Source organism: Gekko japonicus, unplaced genomic scaffold (assembly GCF_001447785.1).
Source record: "Gekko japonicus isolate JY-2015 unplaced genomic scaffold, Gekko_japonicus_V1.1 scaffold3631, whole genome shotgun sequence".
In the NCBI taxonomy this organism is placed as follows: domain Eukaryota; kingdom Metazoa; phylum Chordata; class Lepidosauria; order Squamata; family Gekkonidae; genus Gekko; species Gekko japonicus.
The window spans coordinates 18,442-36,819 of NW_015166541.1; the positions used below are offsets into that span (position 1 = coordinate 18,442).

At 47.6% G+C, this 18,378-nt stretch overlaps 1 protein-coding gene across 1 annotated transcript in view; it reads right to left on the reverse strand.

Moving 5' to 3' along the window:
* Window positions 1-741: 741 nt before the first annotated feature.
* The window catches only part of KIFC3 (kinesin family member C3), a 78,319-nt gene continuing 60,682 nt past the window's right edge, over window positions 742-18,378 (reverse strand). Inside the window, exons 15-17 of the mRNA XM_015412317.1 lie at window positions 10,591-10,725; window positions 3,155-3,251; window positions 742-994 (exon numbers count right to left, since the gene is read on the reverse strand). Coding sequence (XP_015267803.1) covers window positions 969-994; window positions 3,155-3,251; window positions 10,591-10,725 — 258 coding nt within the window. The 3' untranslated portion in view covers window positions 742-968. The remainder of the gene's footprint in view (window positions 995-3,154; window positions 3,252-10,590; window positions 10,726-18,378) is intronic.

The following is an 18,378-nucleotide window of genomic DNA, read 5'->3' on the forward strand; positions in this document are numbered from 1 at the left end:
CAGTGTGATGCGGTGGCAAAAAAGGCTAATTCAGTCTTGGGTTGTATGAAAAGAGGCATAGCATCAAAATCGCAGGAGGTCACAGCCCCTCTGTATATTGCCTTGGTCAGGCCGCACCTTGAGTCCTGTGTGCAGTTCTGGAGGCCTCATTTTAAAAAGGATGTGGGCAAAATCGAGACGGTGCAGAAGAGAGCGACGAGGATGATCAGGGGACTGGAGATTAAGCCCTACGAAAAACTGGATATTACGAAAAACTTTTTCACAGTCAGAGTGGTTCAAAGGTGGAATCAGCTGCCTAGAGAGGTGGTTAGTTCCCTTTCACTGGCAGCTTTCAAGATGAGGCTGCATGAATAATTGTCAGAGATGCTCTAGGCTGATCCTGCATTGGGGAGGGGGTTGGACTAGATGGTCTGTATGGCCCCTTCCAATTCTATGATTCTATGAAAAGGCCAATTTACCCTATCCTTCTCTATGTACACCCCCCCCCCCCCCCCGCCCTCTGAACTGACTTGAGTTAGCTCTCAATGTTCTGGGCATCCTGGAATATCAGGATGTTGTGTCCACCTTTTCTTTTAGTTACTTCAAATTTTTTTGTATATCTAAAGTATGTAGAAAACCTAGCTACTGCAAGTGATCTGGTTTTGCTGCTTCTATGATTGGCGTGAGTCTTGTAAATGACTATCTGCTCAAGTCCAATTCTATCCAAGCCCAGACCATCCACTGCTAGCCAAGATGGGGGCATCTCAGAGAGGCATCATATTATTAACGTGTGAGTGTTAATGCCAAAATTCACTATGCCAAAATTTTGTGTTAACTGCGGCAGTAACCACAGTCCATCACAGTGGCAGCAGTAACCACAGTCCATCACAGTGACCTTTGACATGGGGGAAGAGCAGGGGTAGGGCAGTCTCTCCGAAAGCATTCTTCAACTTTTCATGAACAAGCCATTTCTCTGGTCAGTCCATCTATCACACAGGTGCCGGCTTCAGTTTCCCTAAAAAAGAGAGGGGGAAAGTGGGTGGAATGGATTGGACAACACTGAACACTCAGTGTATGTCTTCAGCATCTTCTGAAAGAAATGTCCACTTTAAGTTCATTGCTTGCATAACATGTCATCTCATACAACTTCCACTGTGAGACAATTCCAAAGTGAGACTATTATATTGAAAAGTACGCAGACAGATGAGTGATTTCAGTTAACGTACTTTTATTAGTGAAGAACAAGATAACCTCAGCCAGCTCGCAGGCCGGCTTATATTCCTCATAAAACCACCACCCAGAACACCCCCCCACATCTCAATAGGTTATTTACAGTGGCCGAGAGTTCCATAGGCTCTCGGCCGGGAACCTAGCCCTCGGATAGGTGCGGGCTAGGATCCGCTTAGTCCGAGCAAAGCTCGATGTTTTCTCTTGACCGTGTGGAGCCCAAGCCGGCCACGTGATCGGAAATGGATACATTACATAGGCCCTGTTCATACGAGACGTTTTAAGCCGGGAGAGGGACGGATCGGGGCCAGAGCAAACGGGCACGATTTCACAGCAACATCTGGGAATCGTGCTGCGCCCGTTCTCAGCCCATTCCCAATCCGCCCCTCCCAGCCAAAACCCGCATCAAAAAAGAACCACTTACCTAGGTAGTTCTTTGTGAAAGGCCGCATCCCTGCCGGCCGTGGGATCGCCGGCGCGTCTTTTCGCCGGCACATCTCCGGCCCCCGGCCGTACTGCGCATGCTCAAGCATGCGCAGTTCGGCAGCCTCCCCCTCCCATTCGTCTCTTCCTCCCCAGCATCTGATCATGCTGGGGAGCAACGGCGCTGCGGCTCAGGGGATCGTGGGATCCCGCCGCGGCATCTCTTTTTTGGTGCGGCTTTTAAAAGCCCCACTTCGCCCAGTGTTTTCCCTGCCGTGTGGCAGGGGCAATATATGTATAGAAATGGAAAGCTTTGATAATACTCACAGTAGAAGAATGGAAAAGAGCAAGAGTTCAGTAGCACCTTAAAGACTAACAAAATATGTGCTGGGGGGGGCAACAGTGGGAGGGCTTCAAATGTCCTGGCCCCACTGCTGGACCTCCTGATGGCCACTGTGTGACAGAGAGTTGGACTAGATGGGCCATTGGCCTGATCAAACATTGGCTTCTCTTATGTTCTTATGCTTTGTGGCAGGGTATTGTCAGAGCCCCTGGAGAAATCAGTTTCTGATAACAATAATTCAAAAGAAGTAAAGTTTATTGAGACATTGATAGGATCCAGATTCATAACGTACTTTGTTACGACTGAGGTCCCGAGTATGAAGCCAGCAATTATAGCATGATCAAAATATGTCAGTGACTCTTGGCCAACCACTTCGAAGCTAAAAGCCCACCAAACTAATGCTCTAAGATTCCCAGGGGAAATCCTCCACCAGAGAGAAAGGCTGGCCATCCAGGGCGATAATTCGTCCGATGTGCTGAGTGATCGCTTCATGAGCCCTGGCCCTCATCCTCTTTCCAACAAGCATGATCTCTGGAAGGGTGGTTTGCCTGGGGGAACCCATGGGGAAGGCCACAGACCCCACTGTGGTGGCCCACCACGCCTGGCCTCCCTCTCCCCATCAACTTGGAGTCTGCACCCCACGCTGGGCGACAGGCTCAGGGGGTCCACCCTCCGGCGGAGTCAACTTGGGGTACAAACAACGCAAGTGCCTCTGTAGAAGACTAGTGGTTAAGTGATGCAGATCTCTCCCCTGATGAACATGTACCCCATTTACCTGGCATTCCACCACACAGGGATCATTGGGTGGGATGTGGAAGTACTTCCATGCAGCCGTGCCCCCACGCCCATCAGCGGGCTTTTCAGGCATAACCGTTTCCCGGACTCAGACCCTGGACTGATGGGGGGCATACCGATGGTTGAGGGATAGGTGGGTGATCACAGCTAGGAATCCCAAGGCATGGAACAGGATGACACGCTTTGGCTATCATCACTGCAGTCTCCTCCCTCTCACGCATACTTTACCCCCATAGCCCACCTGGAACTAGGGGGTTTATATTGCTGGTACCTCATGTTACATTTTATAGCATGCATGGCCCAGCCCAACAAAGTGACATTTATGTCAGAACCAGCCTGCATAACAAATGAGTTTGACACCTCTGAGCTAAATAGAAAGGCTCTTACCTGATGTCTGGAGCCTTGACCGGAGTGAGCTTGCTCGCCGTGTCCAAGGGGAAGATTGTGATCGAATGCAGGGTTGAGCTGAGACTGACGAGTCTGTCTACAGAAAGAATACCCAGAGAAAATGGGTGTCAGGTTCAACAGCAAGGTTCCACACATGTTTCCAGGGAAGTGTTATGCTTTATTAGACTACAGGTCTGTTATCATATCCACAGGGTTATTGTTAGGAATGACAGTAGGGTGGAATCATCCCTACATATGAGGCAAATGGCTAAGCAAATGAAATCTGAGCACGCGGGGGCGGGAATTCTCCCAGTGGGAGGTTACATAATAAGCGAGAGAGTCTCAGTGCCCCATGAGAGCCGAAATATTCACACCAACGGTGGAACGCAAGCCCTCCCCCCATCACAAGGTCAGACAGATAACTCAGTCTGGCAGCACTGGTTCTCACGATCTTCCTATCACTGTTTACGGCAAGCGGGCAGAGCAGCAAGCAAGCTATGAGGCATGCGCCGTAGCGCCAAGGTCAGAGAAAGGAGCAAGCAAAACATGGCAGCTAGCTGATATCCTGCCCCCTCAAAAACACATTACCCACCTCCCGGGGCAGCCGGGAGACATAAGAACATAAAAGATGCCAATGTTGGATCAGGCCAAAGGCCCATCCAGTCCAACACTCTGTATCACACAGTGGCCAGAAATACCAGTGCCATCAGGAGGTCCACCAGTGGGGCCAGGATATTAGAAGCCCTCCAACTGTTGACCCCCCCCCAAGCACCAAGAAGACAGAGCATCACTCACCCCAGAGCCCCTATCTATACCTTGTGGCTCATAGCCACTGATGGACCTCTGCTCCATATGCTTATCTAATTCCCTTTTGAAGCCGTCCATGCTTGTAGCCTTGTAGCCGCCACCACTTCCTGTGGCAGTGAACTCCAAGTGTTAATCACTCTTTGGGTGAAGAAGTACTTCCTTTTATCTGGAGAGACCTCCCGGTTTCTCCGGGAACCGGTCGTGGAACTTCTGCAGGAGATTAGGGGCCTGCACATCCTTTCCCGCCACCCACTCCCGATGCTGGGGACCCCAATGTACCCATTCCACCAGATTATACAATTGTCCACGTTTCACTTTAGAGTCTAGAATGTTGGATATTTCGTAATGTTCCTCACCCTCCACCAGGATAGGAGGGGGCACTGTCGGTTCCGGGCGCCATGGATTAGTTGCTGGACTGGGCTTCAATAAACTAAAATGGAAAATTGGTTGGACATTCTTTAAGTTCTTAGGCATGTCCAATTCTACTGTTACGTCATTAATCAACCTTCCGAATGGAGTACCGCATTGAGGGAGGCGTGGCCGAAAATCTGTGAGACATTGGACATGGCCAAAGCCACCTACAAGCATCAGGCTGACAAGAAAAGGGAGGAGGGTTGGGTTCTGCAGCCTGGGGATTCTGTATATATGTCTACGAAAAATCTGTGGCTTTCCCAGTCTTGTTGGAAGTTGGCATGGAAATACACTGGCCCGTTTAAAGTTGTAAGGTTGAGCATTCTCTGACGGACAACTTTCCTTGTTTGAAAGTGCGGAGGAATGCCTCCACCTTTTCGAGGTCCACCAGTGGGGCCAGGACATTAGAAGCCCTCCCACTGTTGCCCCCCCCCAAGCACCAAGAAGACAGAGCATCACTTGCCCCAGAGCCCCTATCTATACCTTGTGGCTAATAGCCACTGATGGACCTCTGCTCCATATGCCTATCCAATTCCCTTTTAAAGCCATCCATGCTTGTAGCTGCCACCACTTCCTGTGGCAGTGACAGTGACAGTGGGTGAATACACTATAGGTTCCGGGAGTACCTGAACAGGCACCCCCAGCCCTGTAGCCACCCTGAGTCAATTAAGGCCCCCTCACCCTAATCTGGGTGCCCAGTTCTGGTTTCGCAACCGTCACAGTCACATAAAACAAAGGCGGGGAAGCTCTCATCGAACTTGGCGCCTTGGACTTTCGGACCTGCAGCTTTGGCCCATGTAGGGATCGGGGCCTACAAGTCTCTGGGCCTTGCTCTGAGATCCTTCATGTCCTACCGAGGAAGCCGTAGTAGCGATGTCCCCATTGCCTTTGCTCATCACGTCAGTGGTGCGGAGGATCTAGGGTCCACAGTGCCTGACAGCACCCTCCCTGAAGCAAGCGGAGGGGAACCACCACACACGCCCATCAAGGTATCGCGAGAAGAGGAGCCACCCGCGGTTCCGGAGCCAGAAGGGGAGCCATTGCTGCGGCCGAGCAGACCGACTGACAGACTGGAGCAGTTCCAGGGCGACCCCGTTCCGGCACTCCGGCGTTCCCTGCAAGAGTGCCGGCCGCCAGCCTATTTACAGGACTATGTCACTTAGGCTGGTTTTGAAATATGGGGGGAGGGGTGTTGTGTCTGAGGACCGCCACTGCATGCACAGTCCCTAGCTTGGCTCCACAAACAATAGGGGCCAAGGATCCTGGGCCACCTTTAGTCCACCTACAGGGACTTTGGCGGGAGATTTAAACCCTCCAATGAGACTAGGGGTGTGTCTGGGGTGGGTGTATATAGCTGGCCCTTGCAGGCCAGTTGGTGTAAACGTGACCTGTCAGAGTCCGGTCCTCCATTCTTAGAACCCCCACTAATTAACAGTTGCCTTAATTTATATCCCCCCTTTCTCCTCAAGGGGGACCCAATGTGACTTGTATCATTCTCCTCCCTCTGGAGGAGTGTGGGTGTCATGGTTAAGAACAGTGGACTCTAATCTGGAGAACTGGATTAGATTCCCCACTCATCTTCTACCTGAAGCCTGCTGGGTGACCATGGGACAGTCACAGTTCTCTCAAAACTCTCTCAGCCGCACCTACTCACAAGATGCCTGTAGTGGGGAGAGGGAGGGAATGTGATTTGAGACTCCTTAAGGTAGAGAAAAGTTGGATGTGAAAACCTATTCTTCTTTTCCCTCTCCTCTATTGTATCATCACAACAACCCTGTGAAGTATGTCACCCAGTAAGCTTCCATGGCAAAGTAAGGATTTGAACCTGGGTATCCCAGATCCGAGCCCAGCACTTTGACCACTACACAAGCTCAGCTTCCATTGGGTATCTGGAGATAACCTGCTGGGCTGGGATACTTCAGTTCCTTTCACTTTTGGCCCCGGAACTCCTGTGATCATCCTGAAGCGAGTGGGCCATCTGAGATTCCTGGTTTTGTTTCCTGATGAGGTCTGCCTGCCACAAATGGACAAAGAGGAGGATCCTTTTATTATTACAGATGCATGGCAACATCAGCTGAGTGATTTGTTCTGTTATGATATTTGGTCTGGATCAGGGTCATATGGGCCGAGGGCAGATGGAATCCTTGTCTGGGGGCCCAAGTTGGCTCTGGGCTGAAGTGGTGAACAGGCAATTTCTTCTTCATGAATAGAAGAAACGAACCTGCAGCAAGAATTTGCTGCTGCTTGAAGTTTCCTCCTCTCCTTTCTCCTTAGCCCTCTAACACACATTTAATCAAAGGGAGAACCAGTATGGTGTAGTGGTTAAGTGCGCGGACTCTAATCTGGGAGAGCCGGGTTTGATTCCCCCACTCCTCCACTTGCACCTGGCTGGATGACCTTGGCAAGCCATAGTTCTGGTCAGAGCTGTCCTTGAAAAAAGACCAGTTTCTGTCAAGAGCTCTCTCAGCCCCACCTACCTCACAGGGGGTGTCTGTTGTGGGAAAGGAGTTTGTGAGGTGCTCTGAGACTCCTTTGGGTAGTGAAGGGCCATGGGGGTATGAATCCAATCTCCTCCTCTTCCTCCTCTTCTTCTTCTTTGTCCTCTTCTTCTTCTCCTCCTCTCACCCTTCTCCACTGGCAATTGCAATGACCATCCGCTCCCACTAGGATGCACCCTTTTCCCCCAAGGGCCACCTTAGCTCCTTTCTCTTCGCACCTCATATTACCGGGGGGGGGGGCATAAATAAAGCATTCTAGGATTTTATGGGGGGAAATTAATTGGTCAAAGTCTCCTTTGGCAGGAGTTCTACACTGGCACCCATCTTTGTGATTGAAAGGAAGCCCCGCCCCTGAAAGCCCATAGAAGGAGTCAAGTCCAAAGGTGGGCTTTCAGGTGGAGAGATATCTGCAAATTTTGTTACTGTTTCATTCCTCAGAACCACGTTCTGTGCACACAGAATAAAAACTCTTCAACATTTGACGGAGAGACACTTCCAGGAGCCAGCAGCTAAGCTAAGCCACGCCAGCTGATGGAGGGAGGAGGGGGAGACCTTGGCCTTTTCTCACAGGCACATCCACATGCACTAAAGGGAGGGGGGTGAGTCACAGACCTGCAACAGCCTGTCTTTTAAGAAAACAAGATTTTTTGAGGCAGTGGAGAGCAAAGAAGTACAGTGCCTGTTGTGAGGCTCCAAGGCAGGTAGGCTGTGGTACACATAGCTGGGCTCTGAGAAACGCAAGGATCCACGGCACTGCAGTCTCCCATTAAAGGAAGAGGCTGCAAGTGGGTGTTAACCACCGCTCCTGGCTAGGACGTAATATGCAGGATCTGCTTTTCCAACAAAGCTGCTGCCAATGATGAAGAAAGCTAGCACCTACAAAAGCATACACCACAACAAACATGAGACTAACATCACAACACCGGCTGCTCCTTTTAATGACCACAGTCAAGGTATCAAAGCAGAGGCTTCCGTCAAACAAAAGGCACTAAACAGGACAATTAGAAATATGCCCTTCTCTTCTGACCTGCTGGTGAGAGAGGCACCATACAAGATGCATTTTCACTCAACACTGCTCAGAGGACTGTCTCATCTTCGTGGACTTTTCTGCTCTTGCATGTCAGTCCAGACTTTACCAAAAATAATCCTGTATTGCTGTTATGTACTGAGCCTAAGTCATCCCTCAAGGTGTACCTGGAACTGGTTGAGTTTGTTACTCTAAAACAATAGCTCATCAGGATCCTGGAGTAGACCAATAAGTAGTGTAATGTAAATAGACTATCCCTGGGAGTGTGTGTGTGGGGGGTGGGGTGTTTGCATGCTTTATAAGCAGGGCTCATGCCTTGCTGTTTGTCTTTTTAGTATGCCTGAAATCACTTAATAAACTAGAGATGATTCACTGCAATGCATCCAGAACCCACTATTTAACACTGGTGATGAAGGTGGGATCCTGTTGAGCCAGCCCAGCACCCACCAGCACCGCACCGTGCACTGAGCTCCAGTGCCACGCGCATCGCATCACTCCTGGGACCATGGCTGCCGCTCCAGGACACTTTGACGCATTTGACGCTCCTGCAGAGGACTGGGACTCCTACGTCTCCCGTTTCGAGTTTTTCCTCGAGTCCTCCGAGATCACCGAGAACAAAAAGAAGCACACCATCTTATTCCGAGTCTGCTGCTGCTCGACCAAGATCACTTGTTCGCTGCTTGCACTAGCAGAACTCAGAAACACTGCATACAAGACAATTTTGGACTGGCTTAAGGAACACTTCTCACCAAAGCCCTCCATCATCACTGTTTCACACGAGGAACCAGGCGGCAGGGGAATCTATCACGGTCTACGTTACAGCCCTTTGAAGAGTCGCCAGACATTGCAACTTCCACAACCTTGAAGAAGCGCTCTGTGACCAGCTGGTGTGTGGACAAGCGGATCCAGCGAAAGCTCCTCACCAAGCAAGACCCCAAATTCAAGGAGGCCATGGAATTAGCCCTCGCTGTGGAAACTGCTGACAAGTTCACAGCGGAGGTCAGGCAGGCAAAATTCTTCGAGGAGGTTAACCACCATGGCCCACCACGTGGACGCCAAGGAGGAGGAAGAAGAGGTCCTGCAACTACAGTGACCAGCCCACCTTGCCACTTGCCCCTCCACTTCTCCACGTGCTGTTGAAGCCGCCACATTGACGCCATGTGCCAAGCTGCAGGGAACACCACGAGAGGAAATCCTGCCAGTTCCGAGACGCTACATGTAGGAACTGCAGAAAGGTTGGCCACATCACCCGAGTCTGCTGTTCCAAGGGAAACTGGAGGTGACCTATGGCAACCTCAGCATCTATGCACACTGCAGAACTACACACCACCACTGTTCAGCAAACAACAGGTACTGAACTTGCCCCAGGACACCCCCGATAAAATTAAAGTGACTGTCTTAATTGAGTGAAACCCCTGCAAGATGGAGTTAGACACAGGGTCCTCCATCTCCATAATATTGGAGGACACCTTTAGGAGGCTCTGTCCAAGGGGGGCCCCTCATCTTAGACTGGTTGGTTTCATACTATGGGACTTCCAACAAAATGAAGTGGCAGTGAGAGGGGTGGGCAGTGCTGGAATTTTGATGGACTTTTGGACTTGCTGGTGGTGGGAGGCAGTCGCACGAGTCTCCTAGGACTAGCCTGGTTCACGCCCTTGGGGTTTCGAGTGAATGGGGTGCACCACGTGGCCACAAAAGACTTTCAGCGGGTGTGCGACGAGTTCCTGGCACTACACTCCAGTTCAACCCACTGTCTCCTTCCCGCCAAACCAGAGTTGCCCTCAGCAGTCACAGGAGACCGTGATGCAGGAATTCTGCAACCACACAGGAACCAGAGTCTGCAAGGGAGTTCCTGTCAGACAGCGCACAGCTGGATGGCTAAGGGGGTGCAATACTGGATCAGGTGGCCACGGACTTTCCTGATGTCACACCAGTGCTGCAGTCTCCCACCAGCACCGTGACAGCAATGTCGGACCAAGGTCAAGAGACTGTGATCCCTCAGATAGAGCCGCGACATCAACCCGTGAATGACGCAAACCAGCATACTTAACCTCCTCAGGAAAGCTCCTCCATTAGCATGTCTATAGCCTGGGGAACTCCTACAAGATAATGACTCAGCCCTACCCACCTTCTGGAGTAGATATAAATTTACTGCCTACCATTTTCTTCTCACCTTGACACAGAGAGTATTCCATCTTTCTGTGTTTATACCTCTGAGGATGCAAGTCACTGTCACTGGCAAAACGTCAGGTTCTACAATGCCAAGACCACGGCCACACATCCTGGAAAATCTACAGCAACTAATACTTAAGGGACTTTGTCTGTTAAGGAGTTTTGGAACTTAGGGGGGAGAGGTGTCATGTATTGAGCCTAAATCATCCCTCAAGGTGTACCTGGAATTGGTTGAGCTTGCTACTCTAAAACAATAGCTCACCAGGATCCTGGAGTAGACCAATAAGTAGTGTAATGTAAATAGTCTATCCTTGGGAGTGTGTGTGGGGCTCAAGCCTTGCTGTTTGTCTTTTTAGTATGCCTGAAATCACTTAATAAACTAGAGCTGATTCACTGCAATGCATCCAGAACCCACTATTTAACAATTGCCAAATGTGAAACCAAGGTAAGCCCAGAGAAAGCCAACTGCACCATAAAGCAATATGAATAATGAGGAGGGTGGAGAGAAGGGAGACAATTACCTCTAAGTGCTCCTGACTGGACCAAGAGCCTAATTCTGTCCTCCGAGAACCAAGGCCCAGCTCTACAGAGCGAACACGCTCAGCAAACTTGAGGGAGCAGAGGGTCTCACTTGTGTTCTTCTCAGTAGGAGATACCTGGAACCAAGAGGAAAATGCCCAAGTCATTATTTATTTATTTAAATCATTTTGATGCCACTTTTCCTCCCAACGTGGGGTCTCTAAGATGGCAAACAGTCAAAACATCACACGTTTTAAAAATATACACACACCAATTAAACACAACAATTAATGACACATGTATAAGAGAAGGAGGCTCATCAAGCGAACGACAGACAAAACAGAAAGTTTTCACCTGCTGGAGGAAAACAAAGGTAGAGGGAGGGAGGCACATATTCCTGGGGAGAGAACTGCCTAACTTTGGGGTCATAGCCAAGAACTCCTTCCTTAGGTTGCCATCTACATAGCCTCAGATGATGGCGGCACCTAGAGCAGGACCTCTGATGACCATATTGGAATCATGGATTGATGTGTTAGAATTTATGTGGGTAGAGTTGAGAAACTAGTGGAAAGTTTATCTTTTAGAATTTATTTTTGGGGTTTGGGTTTTTTTGGAACTATCCTTTTGGCTGAGGAACTAGTGGAGAATTTACCCTCGTAGGTTGAGGAATCTCTAATAAGAAGGTGAAATAAAGAAATGAACCTTGTTGCCTTAAAATCCTAACTGCAATAAAGTAGCTGAATAGTATTTTGGGTTGCATCTGATTCCTTTCAGATGGGATATTGTTTCTCTTACTCTGAGGTAAAAGATCTCTTGTAACAAAGTTAACTGGCTGGGTGACTCCATTGTTGGGATGACACAGGGAGAATGATTTTTCTCACTTACCATGAGACTTCCTTCTTGGTGGTCTTGGGGTGGGGCAGTCTCTAGTCTTTTATTTCTTTCCAGAGTTTTATTAAAGCACCTCTTATGGTATGTTGCTGGAAGTTAGTATGGATTTTTCCTTTTCCATACCAAATATATGCGTGCCATCCTATAACCAAGTCATGTCCTTCTAGGTTTAGCAGTCTTTTATTTTCTAGTATTGACCATTCTTTTATCCATCCCATTGCCGCACCCTTGTAATATAAGTTCCAATTTATTGATGTACAATGAATATGACCTGTAGACCACATCCATCTCACTGCAAAGGTATTCCGCTGTTGATTCTGTCATTGGGGCTATTGCTTCACTCAACTGTTGCTTCAGATTCTCTCCTTTAATTTCTGGGACCCCTTGAAACCGTAGGACTAAATTTCCTTTATCCATTTATAGCTGTAAAAGCTTTGACTCTTCCGTAGCTTGCTTCATTTCCAGCTTTTGCACCTTTTTCTTAACTTTTTTAGTAGTGAGTTCGAAAGCAAGAAATTGCAAGTAGATAAATAGGTACCACTTCAGTGGGAAGGTAACAGCGTTCCGTGCGCCTTGGTGTTTAGTCATGCCAGCCACATGACCACGGAAACGTCTTTGGACAGCGCTGGCTCTTCAGCTTTGAAACGGAGATGAGCACCGCAACCCTAGAGTCGGATTCGACTGGCTTTCGAGCAAGGGAACCTTTACCTTAACCTTTTACCATTTTCTTCACCTTTTCTCCCATTTGCTCTGTTGCTTTTAAGGATTGAGTCAGTTGCATCTGCTGCACTGCTACACTCTGTCCAATTATTGACAGTTGTTGTTTAATGCCAGTGATCTCATCCAGCAGGGGGTGCAGGGAGTCAGCCAAGAGTTTTGAGAGCTCAGTGACCTCATCCATTCGAGGACTGCTCCCTAGTTTCGGTTTCAACAGCTTCTCTATCTCCGGTTTCTTCCCCGCCATCTTTTTGGATTTGTTTACTTTTCAAAAAAGTTGCTAAAGTCTCTGATATTCGCCTGAACACTTTTCTGCGCTCTGGTAAGCCTCTTAAAACAGTTTTAGTCACTTATTTTACCGCTCCCCCCTCTTTCCTTCCATGTTCCGTCTATGCGTTTGGGACCCCTCCCCCACTCGCCTTCCCGTTGCTCTTTAGGGGGGGCAGCTTCTTTTTATATCTTCATGCTCGCTTCAACCAGACTCACAGTTAGTTGTTGGCCATTTGGCCTTGTTCATCATCATTTATTTCGCCCAATCTCCAATGCTTGTCCCGGTCAGCAGCACTCGTACCATGCGGTCACTCAGCAGCAGGACCTTCAGGACGGAGGGGCGCCTCAATTCTCCAGCTTTCAGCCATCGAAGAGGTCGCCCCTCAAAAGCCCCCTGGCTGGGAGCCTTTTACCAGGCTGGGATCCCCTCCCACATGCTGGTGTGCAGTTTACATCCCCAGGACGTCCAGGAGATGTGTCTGCCTGCGTGTCACTATAAACCGGAAGCTCCACTTTTTGTTTTTCATTACACTTTTTAGTATTCCATTTAAGCAGAGATTCTTTTATTGACTGTATGTTTTGTGGGCCTTGTAAAAGTCTTCTATTATACTTTTTAAGTCTTGTATATTAAATTTTTCTTCTTCTTTCTCATTTCTTAAGTTTAATTAGCTTCTTTTCTCTTTCTTTTCTTAGTTTATATGCTAGCCATCTGGATGGTTTGTTTGCATTTTCAAAATAAATAATTCCATGTTTTTAGCAATCTCTTGTGATAATAATAGGTTCATTTGGTGTTGTAATAATCTTAGTTTTAATTTTATTTCTTCTGATTCATTATTTCTCTTCATTTTATCTTCTTCTTCTTTAATTTGTTTTCCCAGATAGTTATATTGCGTTTTCTTTTGTTTTTTCTTCCACACATCCTGATTGATGAACCATCCTCTTATATAAGTTTTAAATGTTTCCAATATTATTTCCATTGAAATATCTGGTTGGATATTTATTTTAAAAAACTCTTGAATTTCTATTTTAGTTTTTTTTTTTTTAACAAATTGTTGGTCACGTAGTACATTTTTATTCATGGACTATCTTATCTTTTTCTGCATTCCCTGAAGCGTTAGTAATAGCGGACTGTGATCTGCAAATGTATTTGGTAGTATCTCCATTTCTATTATTTCATTGACCATTGATATTGATATCCATATGATTATAGTTTCTAACTCGCCATGCATCTATTATACTTTGTTCATTTGCTAATTCAAAACTTTTTTTGGTGAGGTATTTCCATGTCTCTTACTTTTAGACTGTTTCTTTCTGTCCATTTCTACATCAAATACTGCATTGTAGTCCCCTAAAATACATATCTCATCAAATTTTTGTTTAGCCAGTGTTTCTTGAAGTGATTTTAAAAAATTTCCTTGGTTTTGGTTGGGGGCATAGATATTTACAATTAACGTCCTTTTACTCTGTCTTGCGATGGTAACTGCAATGGTTCTTCTAACCCTGTGATAAGCATTCTTTGACATATATAGCTACACCCTTTTTCTTATTTAAGAATACAAGAACTCGTGGGCACTCCATGAAACTGCAGAGCGGTCGGGTTAGAACGGATAAAAGGAAGTACTTCTTCACCCAAAGAGTGATTAACACATGGAATTCACTGCCACAGGAAGTGGTGGGTGCTACAAGCATGGACAGCTTCAAAAGGGAATTAGATAAGCATATGGAGCAGAGGTCCATCAGTGGCTATTAGCCACAAGGTATAGCTAGGGGCTCTGGGGCAAGTGATGCTCTGTCTTCTTGGTGCTTGGGGGGGGTCAACAGTGGGAGGGCTTCTAATGTCCTGGCCCCACTGCTGGACCTCCTGATGGCACTGGTATTTCTGGCCACTGTGTGACACAGAGTGTTGGACTGGATGGGCCTTTGGCCTGATCCAACATTGGCGTCTCTTATGTTCTTATGTTCTTAAGTCAGCAGCAAAAATACCTTTCCTATTTTTTGCTGTTAAATACTTTGTATCTTCTTTCTTAATGTGAGTTTCTTGTATACAAGTTATATCTGGTTTAAGTTTGTTTATTTGGTGAAATGTTCTATTTCTTTTTGGGGGCTATTAAGTCCATTCACATTGACCGAGAGTATCTTGAGTTTATTCATTGTCTCCATCTTTATTTACATTTCTTCTTGTCTTTTCTCTGTATTGGTATCTTGTGAGTATTTGTGAGGGGGTTAAGTTTGTTCTTTTTTTTCCCTTTAGCGCATCCTTTCTTTTTAGCTTCTTCTGCTTTTGGGTCATTTGTTTCTTCCTCATTTTCACTTTCCTCTTCTTCTTCTCCTTGCCATCCTAAGTTTTCTCCAAACCTTTCCAGAAATTCTGTTACTTTAAATATAGAATAAATTTTATGCCTTCTGCCTTGGTAGTTGAATAATATTCCTTCTGGAAATAACCATCTATATGAAATTTCATTTGACTGTAACAGATTGGTTAATACAGAGTAATTTTGCCTTTTCCCCCTAACCCTCCATGGCACATCTTTTAACATTTTTATCTCTTTATCTTGAATAATCACTTTAGTGTAATTTGAGGCTTTAAGTATTTTATCTCTCATGTATCATTAAATTTAATGTGGACCTCCCTAGGTATTTTATTTCCTTGCATAAGAGGTATTTTTCCTATAGATAGCTTCTATCTCACATTCCAGCTCTTCATAGGCATTGTTTAAAGAAACCCCACCGCTTGGCCATAGGCCGGGAGTGGGTGGGAACACACAACAGAGTCCAAAAAGAAATAAATCCGTAGAAACAAAGTCCTTTCACTTAACAAGAATAAACAAGAAGAAAAATGAAGAAACTTCAAAGAAAACGGGGAATAGGCCTAAAAGCCCAAATTTTTAACCAACCAAAGTGGAGAAGATCCTACCAGCGCAGTGGTCAGAAGAAAACTGGTGGGATTGTCATGCCCCTCCCTTGGTCATGCGCAGTGGGGCTGGCGTGTAACTGGGGAGCAGGCGCAAAAATCCCTTTCGCTTTCAAGAGGAACCGATCGAGGTCGGCACAGGTGCACTATATTCCAGAGGTGTGATGCACAGAGATCACAAAGAAGATCCTCTGCTTGGGAATGCCAGGTGAGCGCCTATATCAATGTCAGAACCTTCTCTTGTCTCTCAAGATATGAACACTCTGTCTCAAACCATGTCTATGGTTACCTCCAGGTGGAGAACCATCTGGGCTGGGAACAAGCAGCTTTCCCCCCCGTTGATGATGAATACATGATCTTGCAGGCAAGATATGATTAGATCCACATCCATTATACCCTGCTGAAAAGAGGGTGACCTGATTAAGATGTCGCTTAGGTATGGGAAGATGGAAACTCCCTGCATTCTCAGATGCGTCACCAGTGAGACTAGAACTTTGGTAAACACTCGGTGCCATCTGGAGGCCAAAAGGAAGAGCACAGTACTGGAAATGCAGCCTGTTGTAATAGAAGTGCAGGAACCTCCAACGGGATCCCTGAATTGGGATATGCAAGTAAGCCTCTGACTGATCTATCGACGCCAGGAAGTCTCCCTTCTGAATCGATAAGAACTTCTTCCTGATTTGTCTGTTTAGCCATTTCAGTTCAAAAATGGCCCTCACATCCCCATTCTTTTTTGGAACTATAAAGATTGAGTAGACTTTTGGGCCTCTGGAACTGGCTCTATTGCTCCAATGTCCAGTAGATGTCGTGTGTCCTGAAAAACAAAAAAGTGCTTCCTTGGGCAATGATTCCTTGAGATGTGTATGAATCTGGTAGGAGGAGTGGAGTACAATTCTAGAGAGCAGCCATTCATGACCATATACAGAGCCAACCTGTCACCCACTGTCGCCTCTCAATGGTCTGCAAACAGCTGAAGTCATCCTCCTATACTTGGTGAGTCTGTCCCTGTAGTAGTCATGCCGAAGGGTTCTTCTGGGGACTCCATGGGCTCTGATCTGCTGGTCTATGGAAGGATGAGCTAGCTCCGCTTGACTGTTTATTTATTTATTTATTTATTACTTCGATTTGATATACCGCCCTAACCCCCTTGGGGGTCTCTGGGCGGTTTACATGGGGAGGTGCTAATCACATTAAACCCTAACTAAGGCCACATTGATTCTATGGGTGGGGCTGCCTACCAGCGTCCAGGTGGAGGCTGATGTCTCTTCGGCCCGGCTGTTCTTTTCTTGGCTCCATTCCCGGCAGCTAGGTGTTCCTTCTGGTGCTTAGGCAGTCAGGCGGTCTGGTACACAGTTGACGTCTGGCTGCGTCCCTCAGGCTCCACCGCGCCCTTGGATGACGTCGCTGTGCTTCCGCCTCTGCTGATGAAAGCCGCCTGCTGTTTCTGCCGCTAGCCACCAGGGATCACTCCTTTCGGCTCTGCTGCTACTGCTTGCTGCCGCCTCGTCACCATGCCGCCACCGCCGGTATTCTGCTGCAGCCGATGTCCTGCTTCAGCTGCCGCCGGCGCTGGCGCCTTCCACACACCTCCGTAGAGGAGGGTGCCCCCTACCCTTCTAAGGGTAGGTTCCCATTTATCTACTCGCCGTCAGTTACTTCAGCTTTCGAACCGCTGGGTGGGCGGGAGCTAGGACTAGGGTCGAGAGCTCACCCCGACCGCGGTGGGACTCGAACAACCATAGTGGCTGCTCGAGTGTTGTTAAAGCAGGCGTTTTACCGCCTGTGCCACCGCTTTACTCCCTTTACTAGGTTTTGAAGGTCAAAAACCAAAAGCATGCTTGGGGCCACAAAAGGCATGGAGGCATTTCTTTGGCTTGTGTTCCCTCTTATGTGAAGGCAAAGACCTCTTTGTCTTAAATCAGGTATCTGTCCATTCCTTCACCAAAAAGATGAATCCCTTTAGCCACCTAAGCTTGGGAGGATGGGTCCACTTCCAGTTACAGAACCAGGTGCTATGTCTGGCCATAACACTGGGTGTCATAGAATCATAGAGTTGGAAGGCACCTTCAGGGTCATCTAGTCCAACCCCCTGCACAATGCAGGAAATTCACAAATACCTCCCCCTCCACACCTCCACTGTTCCACGCCTGGAAGATGACCAAAATCCTCCAGGATCCCTGGCCTAACCGGCCTGGAGAAAAATTGCTTCCTGACCCCGAAGTGGCAATCAGCATTTCCCTGGGTGTGTAAGAAAGGGCAACAAGAACTAAGTACTGAGGCAACCCTTCCTGCCCTCCCTTTCATGATCTGCCTAAGTTCCCAGAATCCACATTGCTCTCAGATGGCCATCTAGCCTCTGTTTGAAAACCTCCAAAGAAGGAGAGTGTACCACCTACCAAGGAAGCCTGTTCCACTGAGGAACCACTCTGTCAGGAAGTTCTTCCTAATGTTTAGCCAAAAACTCTTCTGATTTAATTTCAACTCGTTGATTCTGGTCCGACCATCTGGGGCAACAGAAAACAACTCCGCACTATCCTCTAGATGACAGCCCTTCAAGTACTTGAAGATGGTTATCATATCACCTCTCAGTTGATAGTTGTATCATGTCCTGTGATGATGCATCCACAGAAGAGGCTGCTGCAAGGGTAACTGATCTCCTTCAGTTCATCCTTGAGCTCCTTGGAGATGCTACTCCCTGCTGTCGAAAGATCTGAGGCCCATGAATAGACTGCCCATGAAGAGAGAGAGAGAGCTGTGGAGGCCCTGAGGGCAGTAGATGAAGTTTCGAAGTTCTTGCACAAGGACTGCTCAATCCTTCAATCACAAGGGTCTCTTGGAAGGCCATCAGCCTCTACTGGAATGACTGAGTTGGAACACAGGCTGGTGACAGGTTCGTCAACTAGTGGAAGCTTGAAGCGCTCAGCTGCCTCTGGTACCAAGGAGAAGAAACCAGAGATGATGGGATGGTTGGACTTGGATGTCCCACTCAGCTTTAACTACC